The sequence below is a fragment of the Heterodontus francisci genome, unplaced genomic scaffold (genome assembly GCF_036365525.1).
Source record: "Heterodontus francisci isolate sHetFra1 unplaced genomic scaffold, sHetFra1.hap1 HAP1_SCAFFOLD_405, whole genome shotgun sequence".
NCBI lineage: Eukaryota > Metazoa > Chordata > Chondrichthyes > Heterodontiformes > Heterodontidae > Heterodontus > Heterodontus francisci.
This window is the reverse complement of record NW_027141857.1, coordinates 922501-944124: the sequence shown is the minus strand read 5'-3', so window position 1 is coordinate 944124 and position 21624 is coordinate 922501. Positions and strand designations below refer to the sequence as shown.

General features: G+C 50.9%; 1 protein-coding gene across 1 annotated transcript in view; it reads left to right on the top strand.

Annotated features, from left to right (window-relative positions):
* Positions 1–21624, top strand: part of LOC137365572 (E3 ubiquitin ligase RNF157-like) — a 455910-nt gene that overhangs the window by 316851 nt on the left and 117435 nt on the right. Inside the window, exon 18 of the mRNA XM_068027950.1 lies at positions 2123–2227. Within this exon, the coding sequence (XP_067884051.1) occupies positions 2123–2227 (105 nt within the window). The remainder of the gene's footprint in view (positions 1–2122; positions 2228–21624) is intronic.

Here is a 21624-nt window from a genome sequence, read left to right as displayed (position 1 = left end):
GCCCCTCTCTCCCCCACTGCCCCTCTCCCCCACTGCCCTTCTCCTCCAGCCCCTCTCCCCCACTGCCTCTCTCCACAAGCCCCTCTCCCCCACTGCCCCTTTCCTCCAGCCCCTCTCCCCTACTGCCCCTCTTCCCCATTGCCCCTCTCCCCCACTGCCCTTCTCCAGCCCCTCGCCCCCACTGCCTCTCTCCACCAGCCCCTCTCCCCCACTGCTCCTCTCTTCCCCCACTGCCCCTCTCCTCCAGCCCCTCTCCCCCACTGCCCCTCTCCCCCAGCCCCTGGCTCTGCCCAGCCCCACCTGCCCCAGCTTCCAGTCATGTCATTGGAAGGGTCAAGGAGACAGGCCAACACCTGGTGTACCAACTCTCTGCCCGATGTCCATATCCCAGGCACCTCCTGTAACTTGGGGTGAAGTGAGGGGTCGGACAGGCTTCACATTTGCTAGCCATTGTCCAAATATGTGGGTTCTGTCTGGAGACTCGAGCATAGATGGTGCTGCCATCTGGGAGATGCTATGCTGGGGGGGGCGGGGGTGGGGGGGATTGTTGGGGATCCTTCCCTGAGGGGGGTGGATGGAACATAGGAAATAGGAGCAGGGGTAGGCCATTCCGCCCTTCGAGCCTGCTGCCTCATTCAACTAGATCATGGTTGACCATCTACCTCAATGCATTTCTCCACGCTATCCCCTATATCCCTTGATCGCTTTAATATCTAGAAATCTATTGAACTTGTTGAATATACTCAATGACTGAACCTTCACAGCCCTCTGGGGTAGAAAATTCCCAAAATTCACCACCCTCTCTGAGTGAAAAAATTCCTCCTAAATGGCCTATCCCCTGATTCTGAGACTCTGTCCCCTGGTTCTAGACCCACCCCGCCCGAGCCAGGGGAAACCTCCTTCCTGCATCTACCCAGTCGAGCCCTTAAAGAATTTTGTATGCTTCAATGAGCTCACCTCATTCTTCTGAACTCTACAGAATATTGGCCCAGTCTCCTCAATCTCTCGTCATAGGACAATCCTGCCATCCCAGGGATCAGTCTGGTGAATCTCTGTTGCACTCCCTCTATGGCATGAATATCCTTCCTTAGGTAAGGAGACCAAAACTGTACACAATACTCCAGGTGTGGTCTCACCAAGGCGCTATTCAATTGCAGCAAGACTTCTCTACTACTGTATTAAATCCTCTTGCAATAAAGGCCAACATTTGCCTTCCTACTTGTTTGCTGCACCCGCATGTTAGTTTTCAGTGACTTATGAACAAGGACATCCAGGTCCCTTTGGACATTAGCACTTCTCAATCACTCCCCATTTAAGAAATACTCTGCATTTTTGTTTTTCCTACCAAAGTGGATAACTTCACATTTTTCCAAATTATATTCCATCTGCCATGCTCTTGCCCACTCACTGAGCCTGTCTAAATCCCCTTGAAACCTCTACATCCTCCTCACAACACACATTCCCACCTAGTTTTGTGTCATCAGCAAATTAAAATATTACATTTGGTCCCCACATTCAAATCATTGATATAGATTGTGATTGTGGGGCCCAAGCACTGATCCCTACAGTACCCGATTAGTCGCAGCCTGCCAACCTGCAAATGACCCGTTTATTCCTACTCTCTGTTTCTGTCCATTAACCAGATCTCAGTCCATGCCAGTATGTTACCCCCAATCCCATGTGATCTAATTTTGCTTACTAACTTCCTTTGTGGGACCTTATCAAAAGCCTTCTGAAAATCCAAATACACCACATCCACTGGTTCTCCTTTATCTATTCTGCTAGTTGGTGGTGTTGTAATGGGGATATCTTCCAGGTTGCAGGATATCCTGATATTGCCTGATTCGCTACAGCCTGTCCTGTAGCTCTTGCTGTGTGAGCTGTTTGCTGTTGTTCCAAGGTCCAGTGGGACTGACCCTCAGGCTGAATTGTTTTGCTCTCACCTGTGTCAAAGGCTGTGTTCTGCTTGAGGCAGCTGCTCAACGTGCTCAGAGATCAGTCTCCATTCTCACCATTGCTCACTTCCACTGTACTTGGGTTTTTGTTGAGTCTGATGAGTTGGTCGTGATGAGATTTCTTCACTGCTGCACACCTTGTTTGATTTTTGCCCCCTCTACTACAGGATGGTGGCTGGGAACTGTCACAGCTCTTGTGTGTGACAATAATAATGAGCAGAGGTGCCTGAGGCGATTGGACAATGATCCCTGTCCAGAGGATGCTGTGCTTGGTGAGTGCTGACCAATAAACTTGTGCATTGAATGTACAAATAAAATGTATCCGCCAAGTTTAACAATCTCAACTAAACTCGAGACTGTCCGTTAACCGATTCGACACAATCAGGTCCAGCACTAACTTCACCTGTTCCTGTCACTCCCATGAAAAAATGTTTTTCCTCATCCTGGAACAATATCAACTGATGAAAAACTGCTCCATTTGCTGGTCTGCTCAAAGTCAAATCTTTTTCTAAAGGTTTATTTTATGGGTCAAGTTGCTTGCTCTTAAAAGAGACGGTCAACTTCCATCAAATTCGAAACAAACTGACAAGCAGCTGTGCAGTTTCAAGAAGGGCAACAGGGGTGGAGTCTTTCTGTGCACTCGGTTCTGTCCTGAGTCCAGCAGAACAGCTGAAGTTCCCTGCAATGCAGCCGGTCAGTCACTGCTTCCAATTTGTTTGTCAGACATTGGAATCGGACACGAGGACAGTCAAATGTAGCAGCAACCCGCATCACCCTGCACTCTCATCAAAAGATGCCAGAGGGACTGGGTCCCTCCCTTACGAACACACTGACCGCAGAAACAAACTAACCACAGTAACAAACTGACCGCAGTAACACACTGACCGCAGCAACACACTGACCGCAGGAACACACTGACCGCAGGAACACACTGACCGCAGTAACAAACTAACCACAGTAACAAACTGACCACAGTAACACACTGACCGCAGCAACACACTGACCGCAGGAACACACTGACCGCAGTAACAAACTAACCACAGTAACAAACTGACCGCAGTAACACACTGACCGCAGCAACACACTGACCGCAGGAACACACTGACCGCAGTAACAAACTAACCACAGTAACAAACTGACCGCAGTAACACACTGACCGCAGCAACACACTGACCGCAGGAACACACTGACCGCAGTAACAAACTAACCACAGTAACAAACTGACCGCAGTAACACACTGACCGCAGCAACACACTGACCGCAGGAACACACTGACCGCAGTAACACACTGACCGCAGTAACACACTGACCACAGGAACACACTGACCACAGTAACAAACTGACCGCAGCAACACACTGACCGCAGGAACACACTGACCGCAGTAACAAACTAACCACAGTAACAAACTGACCGCAGCAACACACTGACCGCAGGAACACACTGACCGCAGTAACAAACTAACCACAGTAACAAACTGACCGCAGTAACACACTGACCGCAGCAACACACTGACCGCAGTAACAAACTAACCACAGTAACAAACTGACCGCAGTAACACACTGACCGCAGCAACACACTGACCGCAGGAACACACTGACCGCAGTAACAAACTAACCACAGTAACAAACTGACCGCAGCAACACACTGACCGCAGGAACACACTGACCGCAGTAACAAACTAACCACAGTAACAAACTGACCGCAGTAACAAACTAACCACAGGAACAAACTAACCACAGTAACAAACTGACCGCAGCAACACACTGACCGCAGGAACACACTGACCACAGTAACAAACTAACCACAGTAACAAACTGACCGCAGTAACAAATGAACCACAGTAACAAACTGACCGCAGTAACAAACTGACCCCAGTAACACACTGACCGCAGTAACAAACTAACCACAGTAACAAACTGACCCCAGTAACAAACTGACCCCAGTAACACACTGACCGCAGTAACAAACTAACCCCAGTAACACACTGACCGCAGTAACAAATGAACCACAGTAACAAACTGACCGCAGTAACAAACTGACCGCAGTAACACACTGACCTCAGGAAAACACTGACCTCAGTAACACACTGGCCACAGTAACACACTGACCGCAGTAACACACTGGCCACAGTAACACACTGACCGCAGGAACACACTGACCTCAGTAACACACTGGCCGCAGTAACACACTGGCCACAGTAACAAACTAACCGCAGTAACAAACTGACCGCAGTAACAAACTGCCGCAGTAACACACTGACCGCAGGAACACACTGACCGCAGTAACACACTGACCGCAGTAACAAACTAACCGCAGTAACAAACTGACCGCAGTAACAAACTGCCGCAGTAACACACTGACCGCAGGAACACACTGACCGCAGTAACAAACTGACCGCAGGAACACACTGACCGCAGGAACACACTGACCGCAGTAACAAACTAACCGCAGTAACAAACTAACCGCAGTAACAAACTGACCGCAGTAACACACTGACCGCAGCAACACACTGACCTCAGGAACACACTGACCGCAGTAACAAACTAACCGCAGTAACAAACTAACCGCAGTAACAAACTGACCGCAGTAACACACTGACCGCAGCAACACACTGACCCCAGTAACACACTGACCGCAGGAACACACTGACCTCAGTAACACACTGGCCACAGTAACACACTGACCGCAGGAACACACTGACCTCAGTAACACACTGGCCAAAGTAACACACTGACCGCAGTAACACACTGACCGCAGGAACACACTGACCTCAGTAACACACTGACCGCAGGAACACACTGACCGCAGTAACAAACTGACGGCAGTAACACACTGACCGCAGGAACACACTGACCTCAGTAACACACTGACCGCAGGAACAAACTAACTGCAGTAACAAACTAACCGCAGGAACACACTGACCGCAGTAACACACTGACCTCAGGAACACACTGGCCACAGTAACACACTGTCCGCAGGAACACACTGACCTCAGTAACACACTGGCCACAATAACACACTGGCCACAGTAACACACTGACCGCAGTAACACACTGACCGCAGGAACACACTGACCTCAGTAACACACTGGCCAAAGTAACACACTGACCGCAGTAACACACTGACCGCAGGAACACACTGACCTCAGTAACACACTGACCGCAGGAACACACTGACCGCAGTAAGAAACTGACGGCAGTAACACACTGACTGCAGTAACAAACTGACCGCAGTAACACACTGACCGCAGGAACACACTGACCTCAGTAACACACTGACCGCAGGAACACACTGACCGCAGTAACAAACTGACGGCAGTAACACACTGACTGCAGTAACAAACTGACCGCAGTAACACACTGACCGCAGTAACACACTGACCTCAGGAACACACTGGCCACAGTAACACACTGTCCGCAGGAACACACTGACCTCAGTAACACACTGGCCACAATAACACACTGGCCACAGTAACACACTGACCGCAGTAACACACTGACCGCAGGAACACACTGACCGCAGTAAAACACTGACCCCAGTAACACACTGGCCACAGTAACACACTGACCTCAGGAACACACAGACCGCAGTAACAAACTGACCGCAGTAAAACACTGGCCGCAGTAACACACTGACCGCAGGAACACACTGACCTCAGGAACACACTGACCTCAGGAACACACTGGCCGCAGTAACACACTGACCGCAGGAACACACTGACCACAGTAACACACTGACCTCAGGAACACACTGACCGCAGTAACACACTGATCGCAGTAACAAACTGACCGCAGTAACACACTGGCCACAGTAACACACTGACCGCAGGAACACACTGACCTCAGGAACACACTGACCACAGAAACACACTAACCTCAGTAACACACTGACCTCAGGAACACACTGACCTCAGTAACACACTGTCCTCAGGAACACACTGACCGCAGGAACACACTGACCACAGAAACACACTAACCTCAGTAACACACTGACCTCAGGAACACACTGACCGCAGGAACACACTGACCACAGAAACACACTAACCTCAGTAACACACTGTCCTCAGGAACACACTGACCACAGAAACACACTAACCTCAGTAACACACTGTCCTCAGGAACACACTGACCACAGAAACACACTAACCTCAGTAACACACTGACCGCAGGAACACACTGACCACAGAAACACACTAACCTCAGTAACACACTGTCCTCAGGAACACACTGACCACAGAAACACACTGACCACAGTAACACACTGTCCTCAGGAACACACTGACCTCAGTAACACACTGACCACAGAAACACACTAACCTCAGTAACACACTGTCCTCAGGAACACACTGACCACAGAAACACACTAACCTCAGTAACACACTGTCCTCAGGAACACACTGACCACAGAAACACACTAACCTCAGTAACACACTGACCGCAGGAACACACTGACCACAGAAACACACTAACCTCAGTAACACACTGTCCTCAGGAACACACTGACCACAGAAACACACTGACCACAGTAACACACTGACCTCAGGAACACACTGACCGCAGGAACACACTGACCACAGAAACACACTAACCTCAGTAACACACTGACCTCAGGAACACACTGACCGCAGGAACACACTGACCACAGAAACACACTAACTCAGTAACACACTGTCCTCAGGAACACACTGACCACAGAAACACACTGACCTCAGGAACACACTGACCTCAGGAACACACTGACCACAGAAACGCACTAACCTCAGTAACACACTGACCTCAGTAAACACTGACCGCAGGAACACACTGACCGCAGTAACAAACTGACGGCAGTAACACACTGACCGCAGTAACACACTGACCGCAGGAACAAACTAACCGCAGTAACACACTGACCGCAGGAACACACTGACCCCAGTAACACACTGACCCCAGTAACAGACTGACCGCAGTAACACACTGACCTCAGTAACACACTGACCCCAGTAACACACTGACCGCAGAAATACACTGACCTCAGTAACACACTGACCTCAGTAAAACACTGACCGCAGGAACACACTGACCGCAGGAACACACTGACCTCAGTAACACACTGACCGCAGGAACACACTGACCGCAGGAACACACTGACCCCAGTAACACACTGGCCACAGTAACACACTGACCGCAGGAACACACTGACCTCAGTAACACACTGACCGCAGGAACACACTGACCTCAGGAACACACTGACCGCAGGAACACACTGACCGCAGTAACACACTGACCACAGTAACACACTGACCGCAGGAACACACTGACCTCAGGAACACACTGACCTCAGTAACACACTGACCGCAGTAAATCACTGGCCACAGTAACACACTGACCGCAGGAACAGACTGACCTCAGTAACACACTGACCGCAGGAACACACTGACCTCAGGAACACACTGACCGCAGAAACACTCTGGCCACAGTAACACACTGACCTCAGTAAGACACTGACCTCAGTAACACACTGACCCCAGTAAAACACTGACCTCAGTAACACACTGACCGCAGGAACAGACTGACCTCAGTAACACACTGACCGCAGGAACACACTGACCTCAGGAACACACTGACCGCAGTAACACACTGGCCACAGTAACACACTGAGCCCAGTAAAACACTGACCGCAGGAACACACTGACCGCAGGAGCACACTGACCTCAGTAACACACTGACCGCAGGAACACACTGACCGCAGGAACACACTGACCTCAGTAACACACTGACCGCAGGAACACACTGACCGCAGGAACACACTCACCCCAGTAACACACTGACCTCAGTAACACACTGACCTCAGTTAAACACTGACCGCAGTAACACACTGAGCCCAGTAAAACACTGACCGCAGGAACACACTGACCGCAGGAACACACTCACCCCAGTAACACACTGACCTCAGTAACACACTGACCTCAGTAAAACACTGACCGCAGGAACACACTGACCGCAGGAGCACACTGGCCTCAGTAACAAACTGACCCCAGTAACACACTGACCGCAGGAACACACTGACCGCAGGAACACACTGACCTCAGTAAAAACTGACCGCAGTAACACACTGACCCTAGTAACACACGGACCGCAGGAACACACTGACCTCAGTAAGACACTGACCGCAGGAACACACTGACCTCAGTAAAAACTGACCGCCGTAACACACTGACCCTAGTAACACACTGACCTCAGTAACACACTGACCGCAGTAACACACTTGCCACAGTAACACACTGACCGCAGGAACACACTGACCGCAGGAACACACTCACCTCAGTAAAAACTGACTGCAGTAACACACTGACCTCAGTAACACACTGACCCCAGTAACACACTGACCGCAGGAACACACTGACCTCAGTAAAACACTGACCGCAGGAACACACTGACCCCAGTAACACACTGAGCCCAGTAACACACTGACCGCAGGAACACACTGACCGCGGGAACACACTGACCTCAGTAAAACACTGACCGCAGGAACACACTGACCTCAGTAAAACACTGACCGCAGGAACACACTGACCGCAGGAACACACTGACCCCAGTAAAACACAGACCGCAGGAACACACTGACCTCAGTAACACACTGACCTCAGTAACACACTGACCGCAGGAACACACTGACCGCAGGAACACACTCACCCCAGTAACACACTGACCTCAGTAACACACTGACCTCAGTAAAACACTGACCGCAGTAACACACTGAGCCCAGTAAAACACTGACCGCAGGAACACACTGACCGCAGGAACACACTGACCCCAGTAACACACTGACCTCAGTAACACAGTGGCCACAGTAACACACTGACAGCAGGAACACACTGACCTCAGTAAGACACTGACCTCAGTAACACACTGACCCCAGTAAAACACTGACCTCAGTAAAACACTGACCGCAGGAACACACTGACCTCAGTAACACACTGACCTCAGTAACACACTGACTTCAGTAACGCACTGACCGCAGTAACACACTGACCGCAGTAACACACTGGCCACAGTAACACACTGACCGCAGGAACACACTGACCTCAGTAAAAACTGACCGCAGTGACACACTGACCCGAGTAACGCACGGACCGCAGGAACACACTGACCTCAGTAAGACACTGACCGCAGTAACACACTGGCCACAGTAACACACTGACCGCAGTAACACACTGACCTCAGTAACACACTGACCGCAGTAACACACTTGCCACAGTAACACACTGACCGCAGGAACACACTCACCTCAGTTAAAAACTGACTGCAGTAACACACTGACCTCAGTAAAACACTGACCACAGGAACACACTGACCTCAGTAAAACACTGACCGCAGGAACACACTGACCGCAGGAACACACTGACCTCAGTAAAACACTGACCGCAGGAACACACTGACCGCAGGAACACACTGACCCCAGTAAAACACTGACCGCAGGAACACACTGACCGCAAGAACACACTGACCTCAGGAACACACTGACCGCAGGAACACACTGACCGCAAGAACACACTCACCCCAGTAACACACTGACCTCAGTAACACACTGACCTCAGTAACACACTGAGCCCAGTAAAACACTGACCGCAGGAACACACTGACCGCAGGAGCACACTGACCTCAGTAACACACTGACCCCAGTAACACACTGACCGCAGGAACACACTGACCGCAGGAACACACTGACCCCAGTAAAACACTGACTGAAGGAACACACTGACCGCAGGAACACACTGACCCCAGTAAAACACTGACCTCAGTAAAACACTGACCTCAGTAACACACTGACCGCAGTAACACACTGACCTCAGTAACACACTGACCGCAGTAACACTGACCGCAGTAACACACTGGCCACAGTAACACACTGACCGCAGTAACACACTGACCGCAGGAACACACTGACCTCAGTAAAAACTGACCGCCGTAACACACTGACCCTAGTAACACACGGACCGCAGGAACACACTGACCTCAGTAAGACACTGACCGCAGTAACACACTGGCCACAGTAACACACTGACCGCAGTAACACACTGACCTCAGTAACACACTGACCGCAGTAACACACTTGCCACAGGAACACACTGACCGCAGGAACACACTGACCGCAGGAACACACTCACCTCAGTAAAAACTGACTGCAGTAACACACTGACCTCAGTAAAACACTGACCACAGGAACACACTGACCTCAGTAAAACACTGACCGCAGGAACACACTGACCTCAGTAAAACACTGACCGCAGGAACACACAGACCCCAGTAAAACACTGACCGCAGGAACACACTGACCGCAGGAACACACTGACCTCAGTAACACACTGACCGCAGGAACACACTGACCGCAGGAACACACTCACCCCAGTAACACACTGACCTCAGTAACACACTGACCTCAGTAAAACACTGACCGCAGTAACACACTGAGCCCAGTAAAACACTGACCGCAGGAACACACTGACCGCAGGAGCACACTGACCTCAGTAACAAACTGACCCCAGTAACACACTGACCGCAGGAACACACTGACCGCAGGAGCACACTGACCTCAGTAACAAACTGACCCCAGTAACACACTGACCCTAGTAACACACGGACCGCAGGAACACACTGACCTCAGTAAGACACTGACCGCAGGAACACAATGACCTCAGTAAAAACTGACCGCCGTAACACACTGACCCTAGTAACACACAGACCGCAGTAACACACTGACCGCAGTAACACACTGACCGCAGGAACACACTGACCTCAGTAACACACTGACCGCAGTAACACACTTGCCACAGTAACACACTGACCGCAGGAACACACTGACCGCAGGAACACACTCACCTCAGTAAAAACTGACTGCAGTAACACACTGACCTCAGTAACACACTGACCCCAGTAACACACTGACCGCAGGAACACACTGACCTCAGTAAAACACTGACCGCAGGAACACACTGACCCCAGTAACACACTGACCCCAGTAACACACTGACCGCAGGAACACACTGACCTCAGTAAAACACTGACCGCAGGAACACACTGACCCCAGTAACACACTGACCGCAGGAACACACTGACCGCAGGAACACACTGACCGCGGGAACACACTGACCTCAGTAAAACACTGACCACAGAAACACACTGACCTCAGTAAAACACTGACCGCAGGAACACACTGACCGCAGGAACACACTGACCTCAGTAAAACACTGACCGCAGGAACACACTGACCGCAGGAACACACTGACCCCAGTAAAACACAGACCGCAGGAACACACTGACCGCAGGAACACACTGACCTCAGTAACACACTGACCTCAGTAACACACTGACCGCAGGAACACACTGACCGCAGTAACACACTGACCCCAGTAACACACTGACCTCAGTAACACACTGACCTCAGTAAAACACTGACCGCAGTAACACACTGAGCCCAGTAAAACACTGACCGCAGGAACACACTGACCGCAGGAGCACACTGACCTCAGTAACACACTGACCCCAGTAACACACTGACCGCAGGAACACACTGACCCCAGTAACACACTGACCTCAGTAACACAGTGGCCACAGTAACACACTGACAGCAGGAACACACTGACCTCAGTAAGACACTGACCTCAGTAACACACTGACCCCAGTAAAACACTGACCTCAGTAAAACACTGACCGCAGGAACACACTGACCTCAGTAACACACTGACCGCAGTAACACACTGAATTCAGTAACGCACTGACCGCAGTAACGCACTGACCGCAGTAACACACTGACCGCAGTAACACACTGGCCACAGTAACACACTGACCGCAGGAACACACTGACCTCAGTAAAAACTGACCGCAGTGACACACTGACCCTAGTAACACACGGACCGCAGGAACACACTGACCTCAGTAAGACACTGACCGCAGTAACACACTGGCCACAGTAACACACTGACCGCAGTAACACACTGACCTCAGTAACACACTGACCGCAGTAACACACTTGCCACAGTAACACACTGACCGCAGGAACACACTGACCGCAGGAACACACTCACCTCAGTAAAAACTGACTGCAGTAACACACTGACCTCAGTAAAACACTGACCACAGGAACACACTGACCTCAGTAAAACACTGAGCGCAGGAACACACTGACCGCAGGAACACACTGACCTCAGTAAAACACTGACCGCAGGAACACACTGACCGCAGGAACACACTGACCCCAGTAAAACACTGACTGCAGGAACACACTGACCGCAAGAACACACTGACCTCAGGAACACACTGACCTCAGGAACACACTGACCTCAGTAACACACTGAGCCCAGTAAAACACTGACCGCAGGAACACACTGACCGCAGGAGCACACTGACCTCAGTAACACACTGACCCCAGTAACACACTGACCGCAGGAACACACTGACCGCAGGAACACACTGACCCCAGTAAAACACTGACCGCAGGAACACACTGACCGCAGGAACACACTGACCCCAGTAAAACAATGACCTCAGTAAAACACTGACCTCAGTAACACACTGACCGCAGTAACACACTGACCTCAGTAACACACTGACCGCAGTAACACTGACCGCAGTAACACACTGGCCGCAGTAACACACTGACCGCAGTAACACACTGACCGCAGGAACACACTGACCTCAGTAAAAACTGACCACAGTAACACACTGACCCTAGTAACACACTGACCGCAGGAACACACTGACCTCAGTAACACACTGACCTCAGTAACACACTGACCGCAGTAACACACTGGCCACAGTAACACACTGACCGCAGGAACACACTCACCTCAGTAAAACACTGACTGCAGTAACACACTGACCTCAGTAACACACTGACCCCACTAACACACTGACCGCAGGAACACACTGACCTCAGTAAAACACTGACCGCAGGAACACACTGACCCCAGTAACACTGACCTCAGTAAAACACTGACCGCAGGAACACACTGACCGCAGTAACACACTGACCCTAGTAACACACTGACCGCAGGAACACACTGACCTCAGTAACACACTGACCTCAGTAACACACTGACCGCAGTAACACACTGGCCACAGTAACACACTGACCGCAGGAACACACTCACCTCAGTAAAACACTGACTGCAGTAACACACTGACCTCAGTAACACACTGACCCCACTAACACACTGACCGCAGGAACACACTGACCTCAGTAAAACACTGACCGCAGGAACACACTGACCCCAGTAACACACTGACCTCAGTAAAACACTGACCGCAGGAACACACTGACCGCGGGAACACACTCACCTCAGTAAAACACTGACCACAGGAACACACTGACCCCAGTAACACACTGACCTCAGTAACACAGTGGCCACAGTAACACACTGACAGCAGGAACACACTGACCTCAGTAAGACACTGACCTCAGTAACACACTGACCCCAGTAACACACTGACCGCAGGAACACACTGACCCCAGTAACACACTGACCTCAGTAACACAGTGGCCACAGTAACACACTGACAGCAGGAACACACTGACCTCAGTAAGACACTGACCTCAGTAACACACTGACCCCAGTAAAACACTGACCTCAGTAAAACACTGACCGCAGGAACACACTGACCTCAGTAACACACTGACCGCAGTAACACACTGACTTCAGTAACGCACTGACCGCAGTAACACACTGGCCACAGTAACACACTGACCGCAGGAACACACTGACCTCAGTAAAAACTGACCGCAGTGACACACTGACCCTAGTAACACACGGACCGCAGGAACACACTGACCTCAGTAAGACACTGACCGCAGTAACACACTGGCCACAGTAACACACTGACCGCAGTAACACACTGACCTCAGTAACACACTGACCGCAGTAACACACTTGCCACAGTAACACACTGACCGCAGGAACACACTGACCGCAGGAACACACTCACCTCAGTAAAAACTGACTGCAGTAACACACTGACCTCAGTAAAACACTGACCACAGGAACACACTGACCTCAATAAAACACTGACCGCAGGAACACACTGACCGCAGGAACACACTGACCTCAGTAAAACACTGACCGCAGGAACACACTGACCGCAGGAACACACTGACCCCAGTAAAACACTGACCGCAGGAACACACTGACCGCAAGAACACACTGACCTCAGGAACACACTGACCTCAGGAACACACTGACCTCAGTAACACACTGAGCCCAGTAAAACACTGACCGCAGGAACACACTGACCGCAGGAGCACACTGACCTCAGTAACACACTGACCCCAGTAACACTCTGACCGCAGGAACACACTGACCGCAGAAACACACTGACCCCAGTAAAACACTGACCGCAGGAACACACTGACCGCAGGAACACACTGACCGCAGGAACACACTGACCCCAGTAAAACACTGACCTCAGTAAAACACTGACCTCAGTAACACACTGACCGCAGTAACACACTGACCTCAGTAACACACTGACCGCAGTAACACTGACCGCAGTAACACACTGGCCACAGTAACACACTGACCGCAGTAACACACTGACCGCAGGAACACACTGACCTCAGTAAAAACTGACCACAGTAACACACTGACCCTAGTAACACACTGACCGCAGGAACACACTGACCTCAGTAACACACTGACCTCAGTAACACACTGACCGCAGTAACACACTGGCCACAGTAACACACTGACCGCAGGAACACACTCACCTCAGTAAAACACTGACTGCAGTAACACACTGACCTCAGTAACACACTGACCCCACTAACACACTGACCGCAGGAACACACTGACCTCAGTAAAACACTGACCGCAGGAACACACTGACCCCAGTAACACTGACCTCAGTAAAACACTGACCGCAGGAACACACTGACCGCAGGAACACACTGACCGGAGGAACACACTGACCCTAGTAACACACTGACCGCAGGAACACACTGACCTCAGTAACACACTGACCGCAGTAACACACTGGCCACAGTAACACACTGACCGCAGGAACACACTCACCTCAGTAAAACACTGACTGCAGTAACACACTGACCTCAGTAACACACTGACCCCACTAACACACTGACCGCAGGAACACACTGACCTCAGTAAAACACTGACCGCAGGAACACACTGACCCCAGTAACACACTGACCTCAGTAAAACACTGACCGCAGGAACACACTGACCGCGGGAACACACTCACCTCAGTAAAACCCTGACCACAGGAACACACTGACCCCAGTAACACACTGACCTCAGTAAAACACTGACCGCAGGAACACACTGACCGCAGGAACACACTGACCTCAGTAAAACACTGACCGCAGGAACACACTGACCGCAGGAACACACTGACCCCAGTAAAACACTGACCGCAGGAACACACTGACCGCAGGAACACACTGACATCAGTAACACACTGACCTCAGGAACACACTGACCTCAGGAACACACTGACCGCAGGAACACACTCACCCCAGTAACACACTGACCTCAGTAACACACTGACCTCAGTAAAACACTGACCGCAGTAACACACTGAGCCCAGTAAAACACTGACCGCAGGAACACACTGACCGCAGGAGCACACTGACCGCAGGAGCACACTGACCCCAGTAACACTCTGACCGCAGGAACACACTGACCGCTGGAACACACTGACCCCAGTCAAACACTGACCACAGTAACACACTGACCGCAGTAACACACTGACCGCAGGAACACACTGACCACAGTAACAAACTAACCGCAGTAACAAACTGACCCCAGTAACACACTGACCGCAGGAACACACTGACCTCAGTAACACACTGACCCCAGTAACACTGACCTCAGTAAAACACTGACCGCAGGAACACACTGACCCCAGTAACACTGACCTCAGTAAAACACTGACCGCAGGAACACACTGACCTCAGGAACACACTGACCGCAGGAACACACTCACCCCAGTAACACACTGACCTCAGTAACACACTGACCTCAGTAAAACACTGACCGCAGTAACACACTGAGCCCAGTAAAACACTGACCGCAGGAACACACTGACCGCAGGAGCACACTGACCGCAGGAGCACACTGACCCCAGTAACACTCTGACCGCAGGAACACACTGACCGCTGGAACACACTGACCCCAGTCAAACACTGACCACAGTAACACACTGACCGCAGTAACACACTGACCGCAGGAACACACTGACCACAGTAACAAACTAACCGCAGTAACAAACTGACCACAGTAACACACTGACCGCAGTAACACACTGACCGCAGCAACACACTGACCCCAGTAACAAACTAACCGCAGTAACAAACTGACCCCAGTAACAAACTAACCCCAGTAACACACTGACCGCAGTAACAAACTAACCACAGTAACACACTGACCGCAGTAACACACTGACCGCAGTAACAAACTGACCGCAGTAACACACTGACCGCAGTAACAAACTAACCCCAGTAACACACTGACCGCAGTAACAAACTAACCACAGTAACACACTGACCGCAGTAACACACTGACCGCAGTAACAAACTAACCCCAGTAACACACTGACCGCAGTAACAAACTAACCACAGTAACACACTGACCGCAGTAACACACTGACCGCAGTAACAAACTGACCGCAGTAACACACTGACCGCAGTAACACACTGACCGCAGCAACACACTGACCGCAGTAACAAACTAACCACAGTAACAAACTGACCGCAGTAACAAATGAACCACAGTAACAAACTGACCGCAGTAACAAACTGACCGCAGTAACACACTGACCTCAGGAACACACTGACCGCAGGAACACACTGACCACAGTAACAAACTAACCACAGTAACAAACTGACCGCAGTAACAAATGAACCACAGTAACACACTGACCCCAGTAACACACTGACCTCAGTAAAACACTGACCGCAGGAACACACTGACCGCAGGAACACACTGACCTCAGTAAAACACTGACCGCAGGAACACACTGACCGCAGGAACACACTGACCCCAGTAAAACACTGACCGCAGGAACACACTGACCGCAGGAACACACTGACATCAGTAACACACTGACCTCAGGAACACACTGACCGCAGGAACACACTCACCCCAGTAACACACTGACCTCAGTAACACACTGACCTCAGTAACACACTGACCTCAGTAAAACACTGACCGCAGTAACACACTGAGCCCAGTAAAACACTGACCGCAGGAACACACTGACCGCAGGAGCACACTGACCGCAGGAGCACACTGACCCCAGTAACACTCTGACCGCAGGAACACACTGACCGCTGGAACACACTGACCCCAGTCAAACACTGACCACAGTAACACACTGACCGCAGTAACACACTGACCGCAGGAACACACTGACCACAGTAACAAACTAACCGCAGTAACAAACTGACCCCAGTAACACACTGACCGCAGGAACACACTGACCTCAGTAACACACTGACCCCAGTAACACTGACCTCAGTAAAACACTGACCGCAGGAACACACTGACCCCAGTAACACTGACCTCAGTAAAACACTGACCGCAGGAACACACTGACCTCAGGAACACACTGACCGCAGGAACACACTCACCCCAGTAACACACTGACCTCAGTAACACACTGACCTCAGTAAAACACTGACCGCAGTAACACACTGAGCCCAGTAAAACACTGACCGCAGGAACACACTGACCGCAGGAGCACACTGACCGCAGGAGCACACTGACCCCAGTAACACTCTGACCGCAGGAACACACTGACCGCTGGAACACACTGACCCCAGTCAAACACTGACCACAGTAACACACTGACCGCAGTAACACACTGACCGCAGGAACACACTGACCACAGTAACAAACTAACCGCAGTAACAAACTGACCACAGTAACACACTGACCGCAGTAACACACTGACCGCAGCAACACACTGACCCCAGTAACAAACTAACCGCAGTAACAAACTGACCCCAGTAACAAACTAACCCCAGTAACACACTGACCGCAGTAACAAACTAACCACAGTAACACACTGACCGCAGTAACACACTGACCGCAGTAACAAACTGACCGCAGTAACACACTGACCGCAGTAACAAACTAACCCCAGTAACACACTGACCGCAGTAACAAACTAACCACAGTAACACACTGACCGCAGTAACACACTGACCGCAGTAACAAACTAACCCCAGTAACACACTGACCGCAGTAACAAACTAACCACAGTAACACACTGACCGCAGTAACACACTGACCGCAGTAACAAACTGACCGCAGTAACACACTGACCGCAGTAACACACTGACCGCAGCAACACACTGACCGCAGTAACAAACTAACCACAGTAACAAACTGACCGCAGTAACAAATGAACCACAGTAACAAACTGACCGCAGTAACAAACTGACCGCAGTAACACACTGACCTCAGGAACACACTGACCGCAGGAACACACTGACCACAGTAACAAACTAACCACAGTAACAAAGTGACCGCAGTAACAAATGAACCACAGTAACAAACTGACCGCAGTAACAAACTGACCGCAGCAACAAACTGACCCCAGTAACACACTGACCGCAGCAACACACTGACCGCAGTAACAAACTAACCACAGTAACAAACTGACCCCAGTAACAAACTGACCCCAGTAACACACTGACCGCAGTAACAAACTAACCACAGTAACAAATGAACCACAGTAACACACTGACCGCAGTAACACACTGACCTCAGGAACACACTGACCGCAGGAACGCACTGACCGCAGTAACACACTGACCTCAGGAAAACACTGACCTCAGTAACACACTGACCTCAGTAACACACTGGCCACAGTAACACACTGACCGCAGTAACACACTGGCCACAGTAACACACTGACCGCAGGAACACACTGACCTCAGTAACACACTGGCCGCAGTAACACACTGGCCACAGTAACACACTGACCGCAGGAACACACTCACCTCAGTAAAACACTGACTGCAGTAACACACTGACCTCAGTAACACACTGACCCCACTAACACACTGACCGCAGGAACACACTGACCTCAGTAAAACACTGACCGCAGGAACACACTGACCCCAGTAACACACTGACCTCAGTAAAACACTGACCGCAGGAACACACTGACCGCGGGAACACACTCACCTCAGTAAAACACTGACCACAGGAACACACTGACCCCAGTAACACACTGACCTCAGTAACACAGTGGCCACAGTAACACACTGACAGCAGGAACACACTGACCTCAGTAAGACACTGACCTCAGTAACACACTGACCCCAGTAACACACTGACCGCAGGAACACACTGACCCCAGTAACACACTGACCTCAGTAACACAGTGGCCACAGTAACACACTGACAGCAGGAACACACTGACCTCAGTAAGACACTGACCTCAGTAACACACTGACCCCAGTAAAACACTGACCTCAGTAAAACACTGACCGCAGGAACACACTGACCTCAGTAACACACTGACCGCAGTAACACACTGACTTCAGTAACGCACTGACCGCAGTAACGCACTGACCGCAGTAACACACTGACCGCAGTAACACACTGGCCACAGTAACACACTGACCGCAGGAACACACTGACCTCAGTAAAAACTGACCGCAGTGACACACTGACCCTAGTAACACACGGACCGCAGGAACACACTGACCTCAGTAAGACACTGACCGCAGTAACACACTGGCCACAGTAACACACTGACCGCAGTAACACACTGACCTCAGTAACACACTGACCGCAGTAACACACTTGCCACAGTAACACACTGACCGCAGGAACACACTGACCGCAGGAACACACTCACCTCAGTAAAAACTGACTGCAGTAACACACTGACCTCAGTAAAACACTGACCACAGGAACACACTGACCTCAGTAAAACACTGACCGCAGGAACACACTGACCGCAGGAACACACTGACCTCAGTAAAACACTGACCGCAGGAACACACTGACCGCAGGAACACACTGACCCCAGTAAAACACTGACCGCAGGAACACACTGACCGCAAGAACACACTGACCTCAGGAACACACTGACCTCAGGAACACACTGACCTCAGTAACACACTGAGCCCAGTAAAACACTGACCGCAGGAACACACTGACCGCAGGAGCACACTGACCACAGTAACACACTGACCCCAGTAACACACTGACCGCAGGAACACACTGACCGCAGGAACACACTGACCCCAGTAAAACACTGACCGCAGGAACACACTGACCGCAGGAACACACTGACCCCAGTAAAACACTGACCTCAGTAAAACACTGACCTCAGTAACACACTGACCGCAGTAACACACTGACCTCAGTAACACACTGACCGCAGTAACACTGACCGCAGTAACACACTGGCCACAGTAACACACTGACCGCAGTAACACACTGACCGCAGGAACACACTGACCTCAGTAAAAACTGACCACAGTAACACACTGACCCTAGTAACACACTGACCGCAGGAACACACTGACCTCAGTAACACACTGACCTCAGTAACACACTGACCGCAGTAACACACTGGCCACAGTAACACACTGACCGCAGGAACACACTCACCTCAGTAAAACACTGACTGCAGTAACACACTGACCTCAGTAACACACTGACCCCACTAACACACTGACCTCAGTAAAACACTGACCGCAGGAACACACTGACCCCAGTAACACTGACCTCAGTAAAACACTGACCGCAGGAACACACTGACCGCAGTAACACACTGACCCTAGTAACACACTGACCGCAGGAACACACTGACCTCAGTAACACACTGACCTCAGTAACACACTGACCGCAGTAACACACTGGCCACAGTAACACACTGACCGCAGGAACACACTCACCTCAGTAAAACACTGACTGCAGTAACACACTGACCTCAGTAACACACTGACCCCACTAACACACTGACCTCAGTAACACACTGACCCCACTAACACACTGACCGCAGGAACACACTGACCTCAGTAAAACACTGACCGCAGGAACACACTGACCCCAGTAACACACTGACCTCAGTAAAACACTGACCGCAGGAACACACTGACCGCGGGAACACACTCACCTCAGTAAAACACTGACCACAGGAACACACTGACCCCAGTAACACACTGACCTCAGTAACACAGTGGCCACAGTAACACACTGACAGCAGGAACACACTGACCTCAGTAAGACACTGACCTCAGTAACACACTGACCCCAGTAACACACTGACCGCAGGAACACACTGACCCCAGTAACACACTGACCTCAGTAACACAGTGGCCACAGTAACACACTGACAGCAGGAACACACTGACCTCAGTAAGACACTGACCTCAGTAACACACTGACCCCAGTAAAACACTGACCTCAGTAAAACACTGACCGCAGGAACACACTGACCTCAGTAACACACTGACCGCAGTAACACACTGACTTCAGGAACGCACTGACCGCAGTAACGCACTGACCGCAGTAACACACTGACCGCAGTAACACACTGGCCACAGTAACACACTGACCGCAGGAACACACTGACCTCAGTAAAAACTGACCGCAGTGACACACTGACCCTAGTAACACACAGACCGCAGGAACACACTGACCTCAGTAAG